Below are 26,693 nucleotides of genomic sequence, written 5' to 3'. Positions count from 1 at the left end.
TAATCAAAGCTATAAGCTAATTCTGATCACTTCTATTAAATTCACCGGTGTGTCAGTACCCTCTCGACTCGTTTCGTTTCAGTATGTTTTCTGTTTATTTTGTATCAATAATTTTTTTTCTGTTTAATTTCCTCAAGGGTTTAATTAATTCTTAAAAACTTTATTCTCCTTCTTGTTACGTAATTTATACTATAATAAAGTTTTACTAGTATGCTAGTTATTTATTCGTGATGCCTTTTGATTGAACTAAATATCCTATTCAGAGGATGATTACTCTTTTAATAGAGATCTATCTTTTTGTTAATGTAATAATAAATTTTTGAACAACACTGTGTTTTTTATTTAATCACCGCTTTCTCCTTATTTTATGGTCGTTTGGAATATTAAATAATTCACTGTTATATCAATTGGTATTCAATATATTTTTGCATTGTGTGCATGGTCTCTGTTTGGTAAAGCATTGACTTTCTGTTTATTTATTTAGTTATAAATAAAGTTAAAAATTGCAGTATTATATAATTAAAGAATAATTTATTTTTGTTCATTTTATAATATTATCAAAAATTTAGTGGATAAATAATTTATAAAGGAAAGGACAGTAAGCAGGTATTCAAGTTGCTATTCAGATTTTTAACTAACATTTTTGCATTCAAATATGTCGGTGTACTATATTAGTATTTTAAATGGGAGATAAGGAGAAAAAAAATTAGTTAAAATAAAAATTAGTAGAAATTCCACTTGACTTTAGAAACTATAAGTCCTTGGGACTCAGAATTGGCATATTTTCTAGTACTTTTCATTATAAACTTGTCTCTATTTTAAATATACTAGAAAAAATTCGCTTACTAATTAATTCATCAAAGAATTATAATCCAAATGTCTACCGTAAAATACCGATAAAGCCCTCCTAATTTTATCAAAATTTGCCGCAATAAAGAGGGGTGCAAATAAACGGTACTGAAGGAAATGCAAAGCGTCTTTTTAAAGAAATCACCTGAACTTCAACAGCAATCTCTATTTTTAAGTTTCGGTACAAATGTAGCATATACAAATGGGTGAAAAAATAAAACTTCAGTGGAAAAAATAAATATGGACGGTAAAATAATTCATTAAAAGAAAGATTTATTTACATTAATCAGAATCCAAAAATCCATCATAAGAAGTATTAGAGTCATTGTCCAAAATAAGGTCAATGCACTCTTCATTCAATTCATCAGTAATATCATTGTCTATAGATCCGACATTAACTCCTGCTAATCAGGAACGAAAAAGTACATCTTCTCTTTCATTTAATGTGTTAGAAATACCACAACGCTTAAATGAGTTTGAGATCATCTCTTAGGAGACAGCCTCTTAATCCATATCTCTTCTACCCAATTCTTCCCCCTTTCTATTAGCATTTTCTTCTCCAGTTAAGTAACTTCTAACAGTACCCCTCTATTCCTTTTACTCAATCTTACACATTCAATTCTCCCATCTCCCCTCCCCCCCCTACTTTTCTTTCTTACTGGTGAGCATATGTACCATTCAACACGACTTTGACTTGCATGTAGCAGGGTCAAATTGAGAGAATTTGCTTCTCTCTCTCTTCCCACTGGACTTTACAAACACCTGCATTTTTGTTAGCAATCTTCAATTCAGTTACTCTGATTGATTAATTTTTTTTTCCTCCTACTCATTGCTCATTTACAGAATAACACTAATCTTCTATTCTAAGAATCAGAATAACTATTTTTTAGAAGCAAATTCATAGAGAAATTCTTAAAACAAGAACTTAGAAATTGTGTTGTAGGGAAAGGGGCACTTTTTTGGTATTCATTGACAATCAGTATTTGTGTGAAGCTACAGTGCTCTCTCAAGTCAGGCATTTTATGGTATACCATAATAACTTGATATTTTCTTAAAATAACCACAAAAGTATTGTGTCTCTTATAATGTTCTAATTCATCTTGATGATGTCTTACAATAAGTCTCCTCTAAAAATTTGACAAAATAAGTATGTATTCCTGAAAACTTTAACACGTTTAAGATAACATTACAAAACTTAGCATTGTTTTAAAATATCAAGAAATAATATGAAATGATCATGTCGCCATAAGGAAATCCATCAAAATATTCAATGAGTTTAAAGAATTTCAAGGGGAAAATATTAATAAGTTGTAACAGATTTTGTAAGGAAAATTAAAAATTTGGTTCTAGTAACCAAGACGCTCTTCTTCTGATGTTTAATAAGAAGAGAAATAAAAATTCTTTTTTCTTTTTTTTTTAAAGTCTAGCCTACAAGACTTATTTCATAATGGAAAATTGTGCATTTTAGGGGATTCATCATAATTTTTTTTTTTTTTTACGTACCCTGTTAAGATTTTTGAAGTACTATTTGAAATAAATTATAAATCTATAAAATAGAAAATTCACCTATATATAGTATTAGAATTTATATCTAAACTAATCCTTTTCTATAAAGTTTGTATTATATAAAATGAAAATAAGGAAAATGTATTGACTTCTTAAAAAATAAATTTACATAATTATTCGGTGCAAGATCTCTACTGTATGTAAGGAAGTACTTGCTTTATTATTTCAGCCAGTTTAACAGCTTGTAAACATAATCTCTACTGTATGTAAGGAAGTACTTGCTTTATTATTTCAGCTAGTTTAACAGCTTGTACACATAATTTTAATATTTTTATAAAGTCAAGATAAAATATGTTCATTCTTCTACTCATCATTATTTTATGTTTTCAGGTTTGCTATTAGAAATGGCAAATGCATATTGGCCTCAAACATCAACTAACTTTATAGCTTCAGAAATCGAGAAGACAGATGTTTATCGAAAGCTCTTAATGAGTCTTCAGGTATATCTTTTTTCCTATTATAAATTATTTCTGTTGTTAAATGTAAAGTTTATTACTGACTGAATAAAAATTTGCATGGCAACATTGAACAAACACTCTTTAAGCTGTTGCAGTACTATAAAATTCCAGAATATTTAGTAAACATTGAAGAATATATATAAAAATTACAATGTACAAGTTATCTATGCTGGCCAACAATCAGAATTCAAGGTTGATTCCATCGTTAGACAGGGTTGTATACTTTCTGCAACAATCTTTTTAATTGCTATTGACTGTATTATGAAGAGATTATCAGAGAGTAAAAAGGGTGTAAAATGGAACCTTGCTGAATATCTTTCTGATTTTGATGTTGCAGATGACTTATGTTTACTGATCAATACCCTTCAAGATATGCAAACATTTTAAACATAGAGGCAAAGAAAGTGGGTTTATTATAAACTAAAATAAAACTAAAATTTTGAAAATTAATCTTAAACAATTAAATGTCTTATTGGAAAATGATAAACTATAGGAGGTATAAGCAGTTATATGTATCTTAGAAATATAATTAACAGCAAGGGAAAAACTGATATACTAAATATATTTAACAAAGCAGTTCTTAATAAATTCTGGAAAAACGAAAACATAATAAGTTTAACAAAAATTAGAATTTTCAATACTATCATTAAATCTGTCTTACTATATGGATCTGAAACATGGCGCTGCTATAAAAAAACATGAAAAAACTTATTAACAACTGTTTAAGAAGAATCTTGCATATCAAGTGATTTCATAAAATTTGTAATGCAGAAATCCTTAAAAAAGCATAACAGAAGCCGATTGATCTGGAAATTAAAAAACATAAATAGAAATGAAGTGGTGGTGGGCCATTATGCAATTTCTAAAAAAAAAATCGGAAAGCAATAGGTCTAAAAAGTTGCTTACAAGTTGTTTCTATAAAGGTATAAAACTTTTTATACCTTTATAGAAACACTGAAAAAAGAAACCACAAAAAGGAGGAGAAAAGAAACAATGAACTAGACTGCACTTTCATGTTTGCTTTAATTTAAGCTATTTAACTGTACATCTAAGAGAACACAAGGATCATCCTCATTCTCTAGACAGACAAAACAGTGAACAGGAATGTTAAGATAAAATGAATTTTATTCAAACTTTATAGATAAAAAAAACACCTGCACTGATATTGTAGATTTTCATAAAAAAATTTAAAGCAAATATAAAGTAAGAGTTTTTAAAATTTTGTAATTAAATTCAGCAGCACTTATGTCTCATAAAATATAGTCTAATTTTTCTCTCTCTCCGTTGCTTGCCCAGTTTAGTAAGTGTAAAAAAATATGTGCTGAATCAAAATTTTCAAATGTTTTATGAATGTGTTATATCAATAGAATTTTGGAGCCCTATTTTGCATGAATGTGTTGTAGAAACGGTTTAACAACCGTGTATACAAACTTTAATTAAGTCAAGATTTGGACATTTGACCAAAAAGTAATTTCAATACAGGGGTCTGTCCGTGGTGAATTTACTATCGTTTAGCGGTACCTTCACAAATTCAACTTAAGGAAAAACGGTAGTTTCTCAAAATGCTTATAAAAAAGCTTAAAGTTCTAAAATTCTCCTCCCCCCTCCCAGCCTTTTGAAATTGTGTTGTTGTATCCCCGTAAAAACAATAAACCTGGAGTTAATAACGCATTTCGGTTTGCAATGGAAGCCACCTGTGGTTTGCTGTTATGACATAGTAGAAGAATTCACTTTCCCACCCCATACCTGGCTGAAAGCATGCCAGGATCCCGAAAATTAATTTTAAACATTATTCTAAATTTATTCTAATAGACCTTTATTTTTTTTATGAAACATCTTTTTCTCTGTGAAACTTTTTTCCAGTCGAAAATATTCTCATAATGAAGATAAATTTCAGTACTATTACTGTTAAATGTATGTTTCTATTAAATTCAAGTTGATATTGGACAGTGATTTTTAGGGATTTTTAAATTTGATACAATTTTAAGCCTAAAATTTTACAATAGCAGAATTGTTTTTGAACATATGGGGAAAATATGTATAGAAATTTACCAGGCATTAATGCTTTTTATTTGTAATGACGATTTCTGAAAATATTTTCTTATTTTACTATATTTTTGATTATTTTTTCAATAAAATTTCAGACAGCTCTTTTTCATCTAGTTGACTGTTTTAGTATTTTAATCCTTGCAAAATATTCTTAATGAATTGTCAAAAGCAATGTGCTTGCATTAAATTTTTTCATTAACTTTTTATTTTATTGCAGTTCCAAATGTATTAAAAAATAACCATATTATCAAAAATTTTATAGATTTACTTTTCAGATTGCTTTTCATGCTTTTTTTTATGTTTTTGGGAGTTTAGAAAAATGACTTCATGTTGCCAAATGCCGAGAATTTTCTAACGCCACATAATTTTCAAATGTGTAAAAAAAAATCCTTTAATCGATAAAGATTTAAGTTAGATACTGGCAGTCTGGATTTTTTAATTTTGGTTATCACTAAGTTATTTTTGCAAAATTATATGTTTTGTAAATTACACTGAGACTTCTATAGTCAGTTTTGTTATCAAATTCTTACTTATTTAAATAATTTCCTTTTTATGGTAAATTTTTATTCTTATTTAGGTCTTTTGTCATAACTTTTTATTATTCTTTTAAGAAATTAATTTGCATGTTTTTTTGATTCACAGGAACTTATTTTGGATCCTGAAATATCCAGTGATGTTTTAGAAGATCATATGAGAAAACTTATTTTAGATTCAGGTACATAACTAAGATACTTGAGTTATTTTATTAAATCTACTTTAAATAGTATGCAAACATTACATTTAAAAAGAAACGGTCTTTTTTTATTGTTACTATTAATAAGTTAGAATTTGTTAAATTAAATCATAATGTGTTGAATCAAATTTAAAAATCTATAGAAGGTTCTTATTTGCTAAGTAACTTTGAAAAAGAAAACTATTCTTCATTCTAAAAAATTTTGTAGATTAACAGGTTGATAGTTAGAAGATTAGATAGCAATACCTTTCACTGAAATAAAATGACAGGATAATAAATATAATGTTGCATTTATTTACAAAATTTAAGTTTGTCTGTTTAAATCCATTACTGTTATCTCTTATTGAAGTGAAATACTGTAGCACACTGCAATAAAATATTTGGTACAACAAAAAAAATACAGAAGATAAAATAATCCAACAAATATTTTTGAAGATGTACAATTATAAAATTTTTTGCTTCGACTGAGCGAAATCATTCTGAAAAACGCTTGACCAAAAATGGCCAAACAAAGTTCTTACATAACTGATCCTAGTAAGAAATTTATAATTCTTATCAAGTGGACACTGTAATTACCTGGCTTATCTGTATGGAGATTATTTATACAAAATACCAGGCTGATAAGTTCTAAAAAAAATATTTATTTTGAATTAGCTCTCTAAATCAAATGTTACATCAGAATTTTTATGAAAAATAAGTGTTTTTATATCTGTATTTACTTTTATTACAGGTTATAAACAAAAATTGCGTAATTTAGTTTATCAACATATTGTAAAAAATCCTAGTCTGCGTTCTAAGGTGCCTCAAAAGAAAGAACCACTTGAATATATCAAGAAAGCACAAGTATGGCTTTTTCTTTTTATCACAATAATTAACTATTTATTCATAAATAACTAATATATACCGATACAATAAATGTTTCATTCCTATTTAGTAATATTTTTATTTTAGTTCTCTTATTTAGTTATTTTTATTTTAATAATCGCTTCATTGGAATGTTGCATTTTTCAAATTAATTATTTCTTTATTGAAGTAACTTTTTATGTTTAGAAAATGCTATTTAACTCATAATGTTTACATCATAATATCTTTCAAAAAAAAGTATTAAATAAGCAATTATATGTTTTAAAAAATTGCATGCTATTAGAATAAAGATGAAATGTATTCAGCATGACTTGGCATGGTGCTATTGCTCACGGTATACTCATTATAGTCAATATTTACCACTATCAAGTAATTTTCTTCTGTGTATAGCACTTTCGAGGGGCCGTACAACTCTTAATTTCAAAGTATCTGTATTAAAACTGCTTAGTATTGGTGCAGTTTTAATAATTACCAAATATATCTATATAATATTTTATACCTTAGTATATTTGGTACTTATTACATAACCCTTCAATATTTGAATTTATACATATGTGTCAGTGTCAGCCAACTAAAGCAGAATTTTTTTTCGAAAAATAATATTAGAACTTCATAAGGATTTTGGAACATGACCATTTTTCTATCTAACCTATCTACCTATGACCATTCTCTATCTATTTGACCATTTCTCTATCTTCTCTGTCTAACTCTGCATTGCTTGAGTTATTTTTAAGTATGTTGGATATACACCATGTATTTAAAAAAACTGCAGATTTGTGATTAGAAACTTACATTCACGAAGAAAATAAGTTCATCTTATAATTTTTCCATAGCAAAATTTATATTTGACGTTTATTTATTTAGATTTTTTTATCATAGGATATTTTTGAAATCAAATAAGTAGGATAAAAAATATATTTAGAACTTTGAAAATCTAAAATCTCTCAATATTATGAGTTAAAGTTAAGAAAGAGTATAGTTTAGTTTCAATTGAAATTTTTTATATTAGTCATTGAAATGTCATTTAAGTATTTATTATGACTGCCAAATAACCAAAATGTAAATTTGTAAGGATGCCCAAGTTAGTCATCAAAGTTAAATATATCTAATGATTTTATTTCGTAAAACTCTCTACAGCTGAGTCGATTGAAGTAGGAAATTACTATTGGAATCATGTTATTTAAATAGTTATACCCTATATAGTTTTATCAGTGTATAGTTTTCCTTGCACAAAAGCAAAGTTTGTCTCTCACTCAAGACCAGGCAAAATCTTTCTTGTTAATTCTTCTTGTCATTGAGGGAGAGGGTGGGGAGAAAGTCAATTTGCATTTTTGCCATCTTATTAATAATTTTTCTTATAGCGCTTCTTCTAAATTATGCTTTTGCAGTATACTCCATTTAAATTTTTCACTTCTCATGTTCATGTCATGCAGAATCAAATTAATTCTTTGAAGGTTCTTAAAAAATTGTTGTTTTTATTTCTCACTTTTTATGCGACAATTATTAATTTTTACTATTTTCTTCTTTGTAATCTCATTATTCAACTCAGCATCAAGTTTTGTTTATTCACTCTATACATGCATGTTTTATTTTATTTTCAGGAAAATTGGGAGCATAGGATTACTAAAAGCCTTAATAATATGTCCAATGAGCTAAGCATGGTCTTTTCTCGAAAGGTAAAATTGTTTTTTGAATATTTTCATTTGCTATCAATTTTGGATTGCGATTTTAAAATTACTTTTTTAGCCATATTAAAGTATTAAGTAACATGTAACTTTTAAGTTGGTTTTTGGAGTAACATGTGTTTTATTACAGTAATATATAGTGTAGATTTTTTAACTATTAATTTTTTTTTTTATCCTGTAGCGTCCAGTTTCTGAACAGATTGAGTTTGAAGCTAAGTGGTCCGAACTTGGGTCAGAAGACATGGGTAATTTTTTTTTCTCTTTACATGATTTTTAAATATGTTGACTTTTTATTTTACTTGAAAGGAAATTGCTATTTAGACGATTTAATTTGCCAGTGACAATACTTGATTTATTTTGTTAAACCTTTATATATTACTTAGGCACTCTATTTAGTATGAAGTCGGAAAATCAGATGAATGTGTTATTATATAGAGGCTGTTTTTCCTAGTGTTATTAATTCAAGTAATATAGATTTTGTTTCATATTCTCTATGAGAGTTATATAAAAATTGCATCTTGAATTTAATATCGCTCACAAATAATCCAATTTTTAAATACAAACCCAGAGCACCCAATTCATAATAAGTCATTATTGAGGTCTATAAAAGTAAAAGAGAAAGTAAAATCAGTCTGTTAATGGAGGTTGGTCGTTATTAGGAGTTACTTCCATTGACTTTAAAATGTTATCGAAGGTACATGATTTTTGGCAAACAATTTTAATTTTAGTCAATATCATTTTCTTAGTGCAGAAATACCACTTGTGTTGACATCATGAAAGCCGACTGGAGAGACGAATAAAACTTAGCACGAATAAAAATGCTCCTAATTATGAGTGAAAACAAATTTACCAACTATAAATGATAGAACTATTTTAAATAAATAAGCAATTATGTTTTTTGTTTAAGTTTGCATTTAATTTCATATCAGAAAAATTAGCTTTAAAAAGTGAGAAGATACATTTTTAAACATGCTTAGTTTTTTTTTTTTTTTTTTTACTTCTTCTCTTATTTAACATTCAATTTTAAAATTAAATTTTGATCGCATTCTCTTTAGTGCACTCTGACTGCAAAATGAGGTTGTCGATTACTTTCAGAGATTGTCAAAAAGAACTTTCTAAACAAGAACCACTCACAATATTTTGAATATATTTGAATCTACTTATTCGTTATTTTGATAATTTTCCGTGTTTTCTTATTTGATCTTTTCCACATTTGGTGCTGAGGTTTGCCCGGTAGCTGGGAGAGTTTGTATGGTCTCTCTTAAAGTTTTTATTCAACACAAAGTCCATGGGAAAAATTCCATGCCTCCCAAAAGTTGCTGTAAATAGAGGTGGTAGCTACGCAGAGGTTGTCTTTCGTTGAGGTTTCACTGTATTGTTAATTGCTACCAATAATGTATATTTTGTGAGTTATTTTATTTTTACAAGAATTTTATCTATACATATTATACAACAAATATTCCCTTGTAAACTAAAATATAATTATGTGTTTGGACTTTCTTATTACATCTATCGTAATATTTTTTTTGTGGTTACTTATTTTTTAATTTGATTTTTTTACAAAAACAAAATTTTACCAATTTTTAAGCTTATTTTTTTCTTTTTAAACCATTATTTAATAAATTTCTGAGGGCTTCACTTGTTTTTATTCATTATTATTGTATAAAGCACTTGTACTTGTTTTTACTACTTGGACTATACTTGTCTTTATTTATATTAAGGTTTCTGTGTACTTAGCTTCATGCACAGTTTATAAAATTTACTTAAAATTTCCCTTAATCTTTTAATTTTAATCCTCTATATATATCGAGGGTTTTGATGGTAATTTTCCTTGTATGCCATTTCCTGCTCTACATTTATTTATTGTCCAATAAATAAAAAATAATTATCACAATGCCTTTTAAGCAGAAGAAATATTATTTAATTTAAACTATGTATTTTGTTTTGTAAACTATTTTTTGGGTTTATACATTTTAAAGATTTCTATATATTTTCCATTACCTGTATATTTTACAAATATATATATAGAATTATATTTCTTAACATGAACTACATTTTACTTCCTTATGGATATTTAAACTACAAAATTTTACATTTCAGATTTAAGCAGATTTCGTCCTGTGTATTCTCCTAAAGATTTTCTAGAGGTTTTAACAAATGTAAAGTGTCCAAATGTATCAGCCAATACACCAGATCCAGGGTAAAGTTTTTAATTTATGTGAGCTGTTAGTTGCTTTAGTTATTGAAACTCAGTTTGTAGAATTTTGTTATTGAATATGATGAATTTTACTATCAATGCTAATTATATTCATTTAAAATACTTAAAAAAATTATTTTTATGCTAATAAAATATTTCTTTCTAGACCATCTACATATTGGGGCCTTATAAAAGTTCCTTTGAATGTAAAAAGTTTTTACCAATTAGTAAGTCAATTATACTATTGTTCACTCAAACTTTAAATTATAAGTACTCTATTGTGTTGTGGATTTTAAGTGAACTAAGCAATTATCAAAGGAGCAGTTGAATTTCAATAGAAATTATAGTTCCAAACAAATACTCATAATAACCTATATGAAACCGATCATATGACTGAAATAAGATAAAATCTATAAAACTAAGCAATTAACCTTTATTGGTGTCGTTACAATACAGAGCCGTGGATGAATATAGTGTAAAGAACTAACAATTACTGGTATAGTTATTAAAATTCATTTGGTCAGAACTCAAAAACTCTCCAAAGGTATCTCCACAAAAGTTTAATCTTTATTGCAATTAAGTCAATTCTGTTTTCCAAGACCAAGAGATGCAGAGATTAAATCCAAGGGCCATCATTCTAGGTTCAGATTTCCATTTATATTGCATCCAAGCAAGCCTTTTCCCTGGACGCTTAAGGGAAATAAACCTAAAAAGTGAAAGGAAAACAAACAGGGCATCAGATGAAACTAGAAGTTTGAGTAAATAATCAGGAGTGCTCTTTGAGGAGCCTCAAGAAGAACCCTAAGATTACAGATAGAATAGAAGGGTGTTCAAAACTTTCAGTAAGCAAACAACTGTATCTAACATTTAGATACTAACTCCATCTCTTGATCAGTACTCAACCTCACTATCAAAAACTTGTTACACCAAAAAAAAAATTCTAATCACCAATTCATCAATGTAGCATTGTTCTCTTATCTGCTAAAATTATTTTCTATTAGTATTAGTTATCATTTTAAAGTAATAATTTTAAAATACGTCTTTCTACAAATGTTTAAAATAATTTCAGGTTTTGTCTAATAAATTATCAGTTAAAATTTACTCTCAGTTCTAAATTTTATTATATTTAATCAAAAAACTTGATGAATATTTTTTAGCTAAATTATTCAATAGATCCTCCAAATCACTAAAGTAGAACAGCCAATTTTGTTTATTTGATATATGGTTGTTGTTTTTTTTTGTTATTATTTATTTTTTATACAATGTTAAACACTGTAGCCTTGTAATTTTGAACGTAACATTAAAATATTGCACTTCTTTTAATATATTATATGCATACTTATAATTATAATAAATTTTTTTAATGAAATTTTAACATTTTAGCGTTTGCAATTTGAAGAGTTATCAGGTAATATTGATCATCTAGGTCTTAACATTTTGCCTTTTTCAAATTCTGATTATTCCAAGAAATGTTTGAAAGATAGAGTTGCTCTAGGAAAGCGTGGTAAGCTACAAGTTAATTATTATTAATAATGTATTTCGAAGTGTTCTTTTAGCATATAAGTTAATTCTGATTTTTAAAAAAATGCCATTTTGATTTTATTTTTATCATAGTGCTTTAGTATGCAAAAATTCAGTTGTTGCACATTATTTATATTTTTATTAGCCTTATTTCTTTTGTAACCATTTTCTCAATATTAATACTCTTTTTTACACTTTTGAAAGATGATGACTAATAAAATGGCATCTTTCATATAAAAATGTCGGCTATATATTTATTAAAAAGAAAAAAATTAATTGTTTGTAGTCAACACGAATATCTTATCATTCACATCAATTCTTTTAATTTTAGAGGAATTAAACTTAGATTAATAATCTATAAATACATTCATAAAAATTTTCATGGATTCAACCAGTAAGTCTGGCATAACTGCCAATTGCCAGAAAAATGTAACTCTATCTGATAAATAAGGAAAAGAACATCATTTAAGTAATCAAGGACCGTAAATAAAAATAAAAACTTTATTTTAATAATGTGTCCAACCTTTATGTCCAATTGATATGAATCAAAATTTTCAATGTTAGATTGTGTTTATTAAATGTGATTATTTTATTGCCTCCTCTGATGATTTCCTTTTATCAATGATTTTGAGCATTCTGAACTATTGTTGCAATTTTACAATTATTTCTTTGACTTAATATTAAGGAAAATTATTTATAAATTAAAACTAATAAGCAGCATGTTTTTTTTGTTCCATTAAACCATCATTCTTAAGATTCTTAGGAGCGCATTATAAGACTTATATATAAACTAAGAATCTGGAAACATCATAACATAAGTTTTTATTTGGAACAATTTATTTAATGCAATCCAGGCCAGAGACCTATATGTATACACTTGAAGACTCTCAACATGGTTTGCCGGCACAAGAACACAAAGCCTCAACGGACTCGCTGTTACAAAGCTTTGAGTCTGTGATGATTATGAGCATCACAAATTATGCAAAAAAGGCATGTAAGTGAATCCAAACACAAAACCACATGGCAGCAATACCAATCCACGACAGATAACTGGTCAAACGCCAGGCTGATGACAGTGAAGTATCTACCTCCCCATGATCGATGAGCATGGCCATCAGGCTGGACAGCAATTGCATTGAACCATTAACCATTTAGCAGGGAAATAAATGTTGTCGGTAGAGTTCAGCTCTTAAAAGTGTTAAAGAAACGGTAGTAACTGTTGTTAAGTTACTGAAGATGGTGGGTGCTAGTTTTTCGTATTTACTTGTCAATAAATACGAGAAATTGGCGAAAAATAATAAATTTTAAAAACGTGTTCTTTCATGTTTTTGACCATAGACATAGTGTTGCACTAAAAGGAAACAACATTAAGATTTGTTTATGAATAAATTGCTGTACAGAAAATTATGGTATTAAGGAGAGATTAGCATTAGAGATGGTATGAGGGAATACACTGAGACCATGAAATATTATTATTGCTATCTCTGATATGGCTTTTAGAGTTAACTGTATTTTTAAATTTTTTGTTATGAGGATCTCTAACAATTATTAAAGCAGCAGCTCCATTCATTTTAGTTCTTGAAGCAAATCATGTTGCAGTTGCTCGTGAATATTGCAAAAAAGGATGCCCTGATACTTTAAGAGCTGCTCTGTGGTCACTCATTTTGGGTGTAGACATATCTGGTGCTGTATGTATAATTGTGTCTTATTTTATCTCAAAACAAAAGCATAAAATGTAATAAATGTACAATTTAAATTAACTTTGATTTTAACTGGTGTGCCATTCTTCAAAATATGAAAATATTTTCTTTAAAATTTTACCTTGCTTCTATAGTGTGGCTCTAGAAACATATATGTTATTCAAAATACACTTTTATAAAATTAAATTTTCCCATGAAAAAGAAATAAAATGCAGAAGCTTATATGTTCCATATTTTATTATAAGAAGTTCTGATATTGCATTATACAGCCTACGCATTTTTGTACTAAACCCAAAATTTTTAGCCATTGAACTAAATTTGTAAACCATTATTTCTTTTGATATTACCATACATTAAACGTAAAGCATCTCGAATAACCTTTGAATGAAGAATGAGTTACAAAGCCACCTAGTTTCTTATCCTGGGTAGTCTTTATCTATAGTTAAAATTTATCGAAATAGCGATTTCTTTACATTAATGATCACAAGTGTATATTGCAGCTTCGTTCAAAAATCAGCATGAAGACCGGTATGCTTTCATTAAGTTAGACGAATGCGTTTACAATATTTGTAAATTTCTTTACAAAGGTTTCAATTAATTAAACATGCTGTCATAATTTTATTGTTGGAAAATTTTAATCACTCTTTTCGTGAAATTCTATTGGTTCTCAAAAATATTTCTTGTATGGTATATTTTTGAGTATCCCAACATGTGTTAATTGTTAAGAATGGTTGCAGAGAGCGAAATTATTATTTTAAATGTATTTTTTATCCTTAATATATTATTTTAAATGATGCTTTTATGTGATTAACATTAAAAGAAAAGAACAATTTGTTGTATCCATTTCTTATTTTCTAAATTACATATTTGCTTACATTTTGCAGTTGTCTAAACATATATTAACATAAAAAATATATTTACGCTATTATTAAATATTCTGTTAGTTTCCAAATTAAGGTAAATGTTGAGCATCAGATAATACTGATGCTTTTGTCTATTTTCTTGATCACGGCAACAGAGGAATGAATATTTTTGTTTTCTGCGTTAATATTCTTATTAATATACAGCTTAGTTTTGTCCAAATTAGTCTAGCATTTTTTAATTATGAGTAAATATTGCTGGTATTTTTTGCACTCACGATCAAACAAACTCTAGTTGTCTGCACTCTATTCAATGGCCCGGGTAATAACATGGAGTGCTGAGTGTATTAAGAGATATCAATAACAAAATTAAAATTTAGTTCTACGTAATGAGTGGATGTTACCTTTTCTTTCTCTGTAATGTATGTCTATTTTATTGGCTTTAAAAGAAGCCCTATTTTATTATTGCTAAGAGGAACACTGAACAGGACGCATATATTGTTAAACATTGCTCACTTATCACATTATCAAGTTAAAATTTCTTCTAACTTTTACTCTTTTTGTAAAACACTTGCAAACCAAGTTGTGATTAAAAATTTTACCGTTTTATAATTTTTTATGAATAATTTAATGTGTAGCATATATAAATTCAACTTTTTCTCTAGATAGTAGCTATCACTTCATTTAGGTAATATTATTTATCTATTTCCAGCATAAACTTAACTTCAAGCATTTGAAGTCTTGCGTATTTCAGCATGATCTATTGATTGATAAATTAATTTTTAAGGTATGTAGCTGGTTATGTATTTTTGATACTGCAACTTTTTAATGTTTAGGAACTGTTACTAACAATTTTTCAAAATGTATAAAAGTAGTGATTATTATTGATGCAATTTTGAAAAGGTGTGTGTTAAATTATATAATGCATTGTTGCAATAATGTAGATTCAACCTCCAGAGTCGTGATTTCTGCATGTTTAACATACATATAGTATAAAGTAGTTAAAAATAATAAATAAAAAAAACTTTCGCTCTCAAAAAGTTTTATTAATCTCTGCCTTTTTCTGTCAAAAGTGGCTTTAAAAATTTTAATGAAAGAAAACATTTTCATGAAGAAGATTTGAAATGATTTTGAATGAAGGAAATATTTATTAAATGTTTTCAAAGTGGGCTTTTCTTTCAAAAAGAAAGAGTTAAAATAATGAATGAGCCACATTCAAGAATTCCTTGGATAAATCATTTTTCAAAATTCATTTAACAGTTTTTACCTCTGCCGGTCGAGAATATGAGCACTCTGGAATTGTTAAAATATTTGACACTATTTTAGTGAATTGTAAAATGATTAACTTTAATTTAAATCTGATGGGAAAATTGATTGACATATTAATGTTATAATTATAATTTTTTTAAATGTATTTTTTTTTTCAATTAATATACAATTTTTTTAATTTTTAGAAAACGTTCAAAACAGCCTTATTTTTTAACTACACAAAAAGTTCTAAGTTTATTACTTGTGATTTTCAACTCCATTAATGAGTTTAATTTTTAATTCCATAATTATAATTTCTAAATAAGAATAAGAAGTATTTTCTTGAAAAAGTGCAATAACAACAGACCATTATATTTCGTATTGGAAATATTAATGCCAAAATTTTCTATTTATTCAAAGACTAGGATTTTTAAAAATAGTAAAATAAAACAAGTAATGTAGCAAAGCATTTACTTAGAAAGTAATGTGAACTATATGTATATTAGTAAAATTTCTTGTAATTTATTGCATTATTTTTCTTAATTTTTTAAATATAATTTTATTTTTATTTTACAATACTATATTTTAGGACATACACTTGACAGCCTCTAACGATGATCAATACTTTGTGTTTGAAGACCTCTTGTATCAAGTAAAACATTTATTTAAAAACATTGCATCTATTTTATTTACTCATAGTTTGTTGTCTAGATAAAAATATTTAAAATTTAATAAATTCTGTGCATTTTTGCTCATTTTGTATGTTAGAGTTTCAGTCTAATTTTAATCATCAACATTTTGTAATCATCTTAATAAGTGAAAATGTTATAAAATATTGTGAGTGTAGTTTGATATAAAAAAATCATCTTAGTTATTAAATTATATTTTACAACATATTAAAACTAGACATAAAAAGGTAACTTTAGTTGACTAGAATTACCTTTGATATTAGTTAGCCTAATGTAAATAAAAGTTAGTTTAAAAGTTACATGATTTTCAGTCTGCAAAATCCACAAAAAAGTGTAATAAGACTAATGAGAAAAAAAGTGAAACATGCTGACCGAGAACTAATAAGGTTTAATAGATTCAATGATTATTGAAAGTTATTATTTTTTTCTCTGATGGGAAAAAAGTCAACATGTTTTCGATGCCCAAAACCTGGGATAAAATGTGAATGTTTTTTTTACCAAGAGACTCTTGTTCTTAGTGCTCAAAATATGTCAACCTATCTTCCATCTTTTCTATGAATCACAAGAAATTTTTAAATATGCTTTTGCTTCACTTTTCATTGGAGTATTTGTTTCTTAGATTCATTGATGTTCATATTATAACCATTAGTAAAGGTTTAATAATCACCATATTTCAAATCATGTAAATTATAGTTTAAAAAAGATTATATCATTGATTATTTATATCAAGAAGCTATTCAAAAATAGATAATAAGTTTGTACAATTCGTTATAAATAATCCCAAATGTGCAACTTATTTCAAATTAATGCGAACATTTAATTGTAATTAAAAAATACTTATGCAGAATTATCTGAATTGTATAACAAGTACCTGATTTCAAAATTAAATACCTCTGAAACAATCGATGATTAAGGGAGTAAACAAATAATATATTTAAGGTGATATTACCTAAGTTAATTTTTAAAAATTGCTATAACGGCAAATTGAACATAAATACAAATTATGTACTGAAGAAAGCTATGCATTAAATGGAAATGTGTGTATTTTTCACTCACACACTGTCACAGGTTTGATCTCAGCCTTATGACAAGAGGCAGTTTTCAAACCAAATTCAATGTTAAGTTCAATTAACTTCTATCAGCAACTTTTGTAATGTAATGTAGCTTTGTTACTAATTTCAAAATTTTGTAGAGCTTTTACAATCAATATAGCTTCAAGTTCATCCTTTTATTGCTAATTGTTGAAGACTCTTTTTACTAAACTCACTGTATTTTAAAACTTAATTTTTTATGATCCTAATGCTCTCTTATTGCTTGTAGATACTCCTTGTGTTTTCTCGAGACACATCTGTTCAATCACATTTTGAAATTAGCTCAGCTAATCCAGTGAAAGGAAACTTGCGAGGTACACACACTAATGTTGTCTATCCTCCTAATGGTGTGATTCCCTTTCATGGATTTTCCATGTATGGTAAGATAAAAATAAATTTTATTTGTTTGTTTAGTTTGTATTATTTTATTAATTGTGTTGTAAATTTAAAGTTTATTGATCTTTAGTTACAAAGTGTTTTGTTTTACACTTTAGTTGTCGACATTTTAGAAACCAAATATACTTAAGCAGATTCACAAATTTTCTAGTGGTAATATAGTAATATTGATAATTTAAAATGTTATTTTGTAATTACAGTTATGAATAATTTATCTGTTATTGGAATTCTGTATGTTTTCTATATATATGTTACCAGCAATGTACAAAATACTGGCATTGTATATAATGAGCTTGCATCTTTAGGCAAAGTGTAAATTATGAGAAATATGATATACTTTGTACTCAATGGAAAATGTTCTTCACGTAAAATATAATAGATGTATAGACAGAAATATGATAGAAAAATTGGCAGATGTGAACAGAAAAAAAGCAGCACATTAGTTTGTCTTTGCTTTCTATTTAAAAAAAAAAAGTTTTGATATCCAGTCAAAATTAATATTTTTCTTTTCAATAAATCAATTTCTGCATGAAATACTGATTTTACTTTAACCAGCTTAACTTTGTGTATGGTATACTGTGTTAGTGTATACTGGAAAATAGCTCACACATCCCTGCCAAGTTATTATCATGATCATTCCTGTTATTATTAATGAAAACATGGTGATTATTAAAAATTAATACCTTTCTATTAAATATTATAAAATGAAATATGAACCTTCATGTTAAATAGCAAGATAACTTGCTAAATAAAAGTGTGAAATAATCATCATTGGATACTTTGTCAGTTAGGTATTGATTACAATAAATAGGCAATATGTGAAATGTTTTTCATTACATATTTTGCCAGACAAAATTTGGCATTGTATACAATGCATTTCAGTCTTTGCTAGTAACATATTCCTTATTTTTAATTTACCTTCTTATTCTGTAACTAAAGATTTGTTGCAATATTCATATTGAACTTTTTTATATGCCTGCTAATATATTAATTTTTAAGAAAATCTTATGCTTAAAGTAAACTGTTCTATACTGCTTCACTCATCATCTAACTCTCTTTCCCAGTTGCTCCTCTTTGTTATATCTATGAAGATCCCATAACCCTTTACCACATATTCCGTGAACTTTATGTGCGGTATTTCTTTCGGCTGCATAACCTCTCCTCTCACCCTCAGGTTAATATTCAATGTGCTTCTAACCAATACTAAACACATAATACTTTTTTTATATGTATCTTTTTTTTATCCGAGTTGTCCTTTTTCTTAGGGTGTTTTGTCACTTGCGCTGTCCTTTGAAACTTTGCTTGATGAGGTGGAACCTCAATTGGCTTACCATTTCTCTGTTCATGACATTTATCCGTAAGTTGATTTTTTACTGTTTTCATACTTTAATCTGATTTAAACGACTATATTAAAATGTAGGATAAATGTCAAAAATTTATATGCACCTGCATTATCTAAGAATTTTTTATATTTCAAACATGTTAAGATAAAGGCTATGATTAATGCTTTCAAAAATTTATCTATTCATAATAGTTACTTGCCTATTTAAAGAACATGAAATTTTTATTTTTATCAATTGATATCCAATTTTGTAAGTTAATAAGCATATATTTGACGTTGTGTTAAGACTGACTTAATTACTATCCAAAATAAATCATAAGTGAAAAAAGGAGTCAGAACAGAAATATACTAGAAACATTAAATTAAATATTTTTAAAAACCACTATTATTTAGAATAGTGGCAATATTATAACTTTTTCCTTTATTATTATTTTACATAAAATTTAAATTTAAATAAATAGAACTATATCTTACAGATGCTCAAAATATGTAAACAATTTTGAAGTATAAAATTTGTCACCAAAACTGTACAAAAGCAAAATGTTGTTCTCAATTTTGTGACTCTGTGTGAATTTATTTAAACTTCAGTAAAACCTTAGAACTCGGTGACAAAAATAATTTTTTCTGTATTTAACTTGTAATTCCTACATAATTTTCAAAGCAAAATATTGGTATGCAAGCTATATTTTTTTTTATAACAAGTTTGAAAGCTTTGATGTTTTAAAAAGTTTCAAAGAAAATCAGTTATAGTTAATTTTTTCCTTGATTTCAATTGAATAAGATTTCAATATAACTACCTACTATCGTCGAAATATTATTACTTTTTATTTCCGGGGGGCAAATAAGCTTAGCGCTTTGGAAAGAACATTCACAATTAAACTGATTCAAAATATATATGAAAGATTTTAGTTGTAAAGAGAATAAACTATCTGTCTTTCTTTGGGGGGGAGTGAAAATATGAAATAAAATACTTTTCAAATGACTATTTTTCTGTGATGATAATTTGCTAGTGTGTTTTTTAAAATGTGTTTGTTTGTAAAATGCATAATGACTTTAGTCTTCAAACTTTTATAAAAAAGTGAAATGTTTGATTGTAACCAACCTATTCAAAGGAATCTTTCAGAAGTCTCATAAATTTCTTATCTTACTGTGACAGTTGCAATGAATCTCTTCATAAAAGGAAGGGTGATTCCTTTTTCTGTTTACCAACTTTGTCAAGCAGCCTTGATAGCACTGTGGTTAAGGCAGTGAGCTATCATTGTGCAGAACCAGGGTTCTTGTTCCTGGTGGCAGCTTGAAGTATATGTAGTTTCAGATTCACAGGCACAGACTTGTCCTGAAAGTATTGGCAGCCTGTGCGCAGTTCTAGCTTGTACATTGTCACCAATAAATATGCAGCTTTATATTCTCTCTAAAATTTTTGAAATGTTAAAACTTATAGGAAATATTTCTTTATAATAGGCTTGGAATCGATATCAATCATTAATCACATTTCCATTTTTATTTAACTTATTAAATTCCCAAAACAATTATGAATGTTGTTATATTATTTCATAATTTACTATTCAAACAAATTTGTATCATTCATATGAATGAACAAAACAAGTTTTTTTAAAAAAATAAATTCTTTACTGTTTTATTCTATTTAAATATTTATGACTAAGCAAACTTCTCAGAGCTGATATGATTTAGAAATTTCTTTTTTTGTAACAGTTTGAAAATAGCTGTAAAATGGATTATTAAGGCTTTTTCGGGGTGTCTTGCTACTGACCAGATTTTGCAGTTGTGGGATTGTATGTTGGCTTATGATTCAACTGAAATAATTGTTGGTGCGTATAGTAATTCTTTTGAAATCATTATAACTGATACACTATTATTTCTTATCAGAATATTGAAAATTTGCCTTTTTATAATTTTATCATAGTTTTAATTGTGTTTTGTCTTTCTATTAACTTACTAATGTTTATTTGTAAAAAAGAAATTAAAAGATTTTGTTTCCTTACTTAAGTTTTTTTTCTCCCTAAATAAAATCTATCTTCTTTTTTTTTATCAGAGAAAACAAAAAAGAAATCTTAAGCTTATAACCTATAGAAGATTGTATTGATAATTCAATAGCAATAGTTTGGTGTCTTTCTTCTAGTATACTACGCGCATATATGTATCTATTGAAATTCCTAAATATTTCTACTTTTTCTTAAAGTGTAAAGAATTTACAGAATAAAAATCAACAATCCACTTCTTTTGTTTTAATTATTTTAAAAATTAAATTCCTATTTTTTTTTAGTTTGTTTTAAAATTTATATATACTGTGTAATTTTAAAATGCCATATGATATTTTTTAAGCATTACATACAATTATTTTTGCTTACAAGCTTTGTCAGATCATTTTAATAAACTTTTAAAATATTGCAGTTTTTTAAATGCCTTGTTGTGTTAAACATAACATGTAAGAAAAATATAATGTCTTTTTTTTTTTCGTTTAGACAGAAATTTTGAAATAATCTATTTTTGAAACTATACTTTTTTTAATTAATGATGTTTAAAGTTTCGTTTCCATGCAATTAAAAATGTTTATGTATTCTCTTCATTTACTTTTAACTTCTTGCCTACTGCAGTTTTTAAAATTACATTTATATCTACTATGCTTTCTCAATCAGTTTCAAACTTGCCAATTATTTTTAATTTCCTTATTAAGAAATTTGGAAAATATATAAACTACTTTAATTTAAAAATTTATATGTTGGTGAAATGTTTGTTTATTTTAAAATGAGTGTAAACTATATTTTTCAATTAAGAAAATTTAACTCGTGCACACATATACTTGTCCAAACAATATGTCTAATAATAATTAAAATTTATTATGTTGAGATTTAAATCATCAAATCAATATAAATAGAAATTAGTTCAGTTAAATTTCCACATATTTTATTTATCATGTAAACTGCTGCGTAGAGAAGTATCATGTTGTCTAATCTTTCATAAATTTACTAGTTCCCCAAAAAGATGTTGGAAAATCAAATTAATTTTGTTTTCCCAACATCTTTTAAATTATTTCCCTTCTCATTTGCAATGTGTATCTTGAAAGAGAATGAGTAACTTATATTTAGTCTTTTATATATTTTTATTCATTTCCTTTTTGAAGTTCTCTAAGTTATTTTTTAAAGAGTTTTGCAAAGAGATTGTTATTTATTTATGAAAATTATTTTTATTTGAAAAGTTTTGAAATTTAAAAAAGTGGTTCTCAAATGCAAGCAGTTCCATGGAAGGGTCACACGGGTTCCGAAATTTTATGATTTTCAAAACCTGTAGTTATATTTATTATATAAAATTTCCCAATCAAACACTCCATTGAATAACATGCAGAGAAACATATATTTCTGTATGGTAAAACAACAAAGTTGTACTTTAATTTCTGTTTGGGTTAAACCATTATTTTTTTAATGCATTGCAGTATTGAAATATTTTTAAAAACCTTAAAATATTAATGCCAATTAGTTGTAATCTGATTTTTATAAAAATAATGATCATTATTCCTAGTTTTAAGTTGTTAGGGCTTTTATTGTAAAAAAAATTTTTGTACCCATTTATAAATTTCTATTTTTGATTTGAATTAATCGATTTTGCAATGCGTAAAAGCCAATCCTTAGTTTCACTCATGCTGAAAAACAAAATTTTAAATTATCACAATGATGCAAGTGGATCATCTGAAGGTGAAACAATTCAAATTTCTAAAATCAATAGCAGCAACTAAAAAGATGTTCGATGGGTTTTAAAGAGTTTTATGTGTCTTATATTGAAGTTTTGATTGTGTTTTAATCGTGACATTTTATCTAACAGAAAATATAATTTTTTCAAACTAAGCACCAACTTCAATTTGTTTCGAGAATAGAAATTTTCAATTCTGAATGTCCCTTATAAGTCCACTCTCACCCTTCATCTTTAATTGTAATTATGGTCTTCAAGAGTCACTTTGTGCACCAAAAAATGCAGTAATTGAGGGAAAAGTTGAAAAAATTAAAATGTAAAAAAATAACATTTTTTTAAAACATTGTCAAATTAAGTAATTTTTAATAAGTTTATCAGCAATTATACATCCTCTATCTAATATGTTTTTCTTGAAAAAAATTCAGACTTATAGTAATATTCTTAAACTTCTAATATTTTAATAATTTTAGTTTTAGCTGTTGGTATAATGTCTCTAAGGAAGTCTATTTTATTACAAGCTGAGAATCAAGCAACAGTGGAGGTAATTGTTTTATCATCAGCATGTATTTTTTAACCGATGAAGTACATCATATTTTACAATTCATTTACATATTGATTTTTCATTTTATTTATTAGAAAAGGTTAAAGTAGGAAAGTGTTTGTGTTTACACTTCACAAGTGAAGTCGCTATTTTGAACACATATAACAAGGGATGTACTCCAATGGCTATGCAACTGTGTTTAATAACTAAGCTTAATTATAGTTTGATTTGTTATAGATATTTTTAAAAGTGATAGTTGTTATTTTATCTGTTCTTAGCAAAATTTAAGCAACTATAATTTGTTACAAATGTTCCTTTTCAAATATTTTTTTTTTAAATCAAAAAAGAAACTCCTTTTCTTTTTTCATCTGAACACATTAAATTTTTAAAATCAAGATCATTTATAATATAATCAAAGCTTGTCAATGATTTACCATAAATGAATATGTAAAAGATTACAAAATTACACTTAGACTAAGTAATTATGAATATTTATTTTACTCTGGTGTGTATTAATTTTTTATCTTAAAATAAGTTTTATTTTGTCTTAAGAATCATTGAGCTTTCTTCATTCAATACACATACATATTTAAGCTCACAAATGTGAGCAATTTTATGTGATGTAAAATTTTTATGCCTTATAATTTAAAAAGCTTTTGATCTTTACTTAAATGATTTGAAAGCATTTTTTTCTCAATGTTGTTTTAGAATGTGAATAATTTATTGATTGTATGTAAAATTATTTTGATTTTCTCTTCTATTTCTTAAAATGTACTGAAAAGTAAAAAGAACATTATAAAGTCAAATTCTTGACCTATCTATTAAAAAAAAACATTGGGATACTTCCCAAATTGCTGCTTTTCTCACCTATATAAAAATAGCAGTAATTTTGTGACATGCCACTGAAACTATTAAAATCAAACGTTTCTTAGAGTCTTTATTTTCCTTCATTGCATTTGAAGCACAATTATCTATGTACAAAATAACCTAGCATTTTTAATTAAACTATGTAGAATGTTCTGCAATGACCACCCTAAATCAATATTTTTAAAACTCTTTTAAGAGTTAAAAAAAAACTAAGCACATTAGGGGTCACACCTTAAGGATTAAAAATGAAAGTGTTTCCTAACTCTGACCGATCATTATTAAAAGTCAGATAAGAGCAACGAAAGAATCAAAAACCAATTTATCTTGTGCTCCTGTAATGTATATTGCCTATCATTTTATCCTTAAAAAAACTGATTTTAGATTATTTAATCCTTTTCTTGTTCTTATTCTCATTTGAATATAACTTGAAACCCACGATATGAATGCATGTCTTTTAGTCCTTTTTTTTTTTAAAGAATTTGTTGCTTCATAAAGAATATATTTTAAAGGTGCTCACAACAAAACTGTATTTAGCCATTCTGTCATATGTTACATCATAGTAGCTTGTATCTCCTTTATTGATAAGTGGTAGAAATTTATAAATATAAGATGTTCAGTAGACAGTCTTTTACATTTGCAGTAAGTATTAGTGATAATCATACAATTTATATTTTTAAGCAAAACTTCCTATATAAATTCATAAGTTGTTTAAATTCCTTATATAGTTAATGCAATTGTTAATTGCTTGAATTCCTTTCAGAATATTCTCGCAGATATATCTGCTGTTAAAGTTATTCCCATTCTTCATGGAATGTTAAACAACAGCCACCATCACTCTAGTTACGTTTACAGTGCTGCTTCATCACGATGAGTTTGATTTGAGAGATACAAATATATTGTATTTTCACAATGCTTACAGTGTCTTTCTGCTTATACTTAATTTATTTTTATAAATAATAAACTATATTTTTAGCTTCGATTTTATTTGTTTATTTTTTAATATCTCTACTTCATTTTACATGCATTAATAAAACAGGAGGAGCAGTGTTCCGACAGCTCATCACTGACAGAGGACATCGCCGACGCAAACACTTTGTCAACAGCTAATTTTGCCAGTGCATTATTTCACAGACAACTCACTTTGGCAACTTGATCGATTTTATATTGATTTATATTTTATTTCAAATTTTCTTTAGTCAAAGTTAGTCATTTGTATCTAAAAAACATTTTGAAATTTCTTTATATTATTTAATGTGCATTTTTTTGCAACAATTATAAATATGCTCTTAAAAAACTTTTTTTATTAAATTATTAAGTACATACTGTACTGTATGTTCACTGTAGACATTTTAGGTTTGAATTGAAGTATATGTCAATGTTAATTTTTATTTGATTTTTGATTTATAAACACTTTTTCGGAAATCAATAGAAAAGTGTTTATTTAAAAAATACAGGAAAATTTTTATTACTTTAAAAAAATAAAATTCATATTGATTAAAAAGCAATTAACCATTATTATTAAAAGGAATTAAACTAAAAGAACATTTTTATAGAACATATATATATAATTATAGGAATAATAAATTCATCTGGATATAAATTTATCTGGAATTATTGAACTAATTTATTTTAAACTTCGGCATATAAAATTACATTGATTGAAATTTAAAAAAATTATGCCGAATTTATTTTTTATTCCTAATTAAGCATAATAAATAATTGTAGTTGTATTTTGCATAATTAAACATAAACAAACTGCATAATCAAGTGCAAAAATTTGAGATTTTTTTATTTTAAAGCATTTTTATCCATAAAAATTTAAAATACTTTCAAAAATTTAACATTTAATAGATTTTTTAAACCCCTAAATACACAGTGTAGCTAACAATTCTATTAATTTCCATATGGTTCATTTTCCGAATAAAAGTATCATGCATAAATCTGTATAATTTCTCATAACATAATATAATAATAACATTTCAGGAACACAGAGAAATTATGGCACCAGAAGTAATTGAAGAAGAGGTTCCATTATATAGAATTGGGGTGGTAAAAATTATTAAAAAATCACAATGCTACTAAATAGTAAGATTTTAAGATAACTTTTTCTAAAAACCACAGATATGTTGGTGTTATTTACTAAAGATTAAATTTCTTTAACAATTTTGTCCCTAATATTTAATCTATTATAGCTAATAAAATTAGAATAAACTTCAAATTGATCATTACACTGCTAATATTCATTTTACTGTGAATTATGTCAGAATCATATTTGAAATGATATGTTTTTATTTGATTTTTATCAATAACTAGATATTGTGTTCAAGATCTG

General features: G+C 26.4%; 1 protein-coding gene across 4 annotated transcripts; it reads left to right on the top strand.

The window, feature by feature from the left end:
* Window position 1: 1 nt before the first annotated feature.
* Window positions 2-25,340, top strand: LOC107451320 (TBC1 domain family member 19). 4 transcript variants are annotated; one of them, XM_016067388.4, is made up of 18 exons: window positions 2-81; window positions 2,746-2,855; window positions 5,565-5,637; window positions 6,386-6,498; window positions 8,121-8,195; window positions 8,386-8,449; window positions 10,305-10,404; window positions 10,568-10,628; window positions 11,785-11,905; window positions 13,498-13,610; window positions 15,195-15,269; window positions 16,320-16,382; window positions 17,740-17,890; window positions 18,971-19,080; window positions 19,172-19,263; window positions 20,962-21,077; window positions 23,424-23,494; window positions 25,122-25,340. In XM_016067388.4, the coding sequence occupies exons 2-18, from the start codon at window positions 2,760-2,762 to the stop codon at window positions 25,230-25,232; spliced, it is 1,605 nt and encodes a 534-aa protein (XP_015922874.1). In that variant the 5' UTR covers window positions 2-81; window positions 2,746-2,759; the 3' UTR covers window positions 25,233-25,340. The 4 variants fall into 4 exon arrangements, with proteins under 4 accessions (XP_015922874.1, XP_042906708.1, XP_042906709.1 ...); XM_043050774.3 differs by having other exon boundaries at window positions 74-305; XM_043050775.3 differs by having other exon boundaries at window positions 75-452.
* Window positions 25,341-26,693: the final 1,353 nt, after the last annotated feature.

This window comes from Parasteatoda tepidariorum, chromosome 8 (assembly GCF_982258835.1).
Source record: "Parasteatoda tepidariorum strain Cologne lab strain chromosome 8, Ptep-v5.0, whole genome shotgun sequence".
NCBI lineage: Eukaryota > Metazoa > Arthropoda > Arachnida > Araneae > Theridiidae > Parasteatoda > Parasteatoda tepidariorum.
This window is presented reverse-complemented; position numbering and strand designations above follow the sequence as displayed.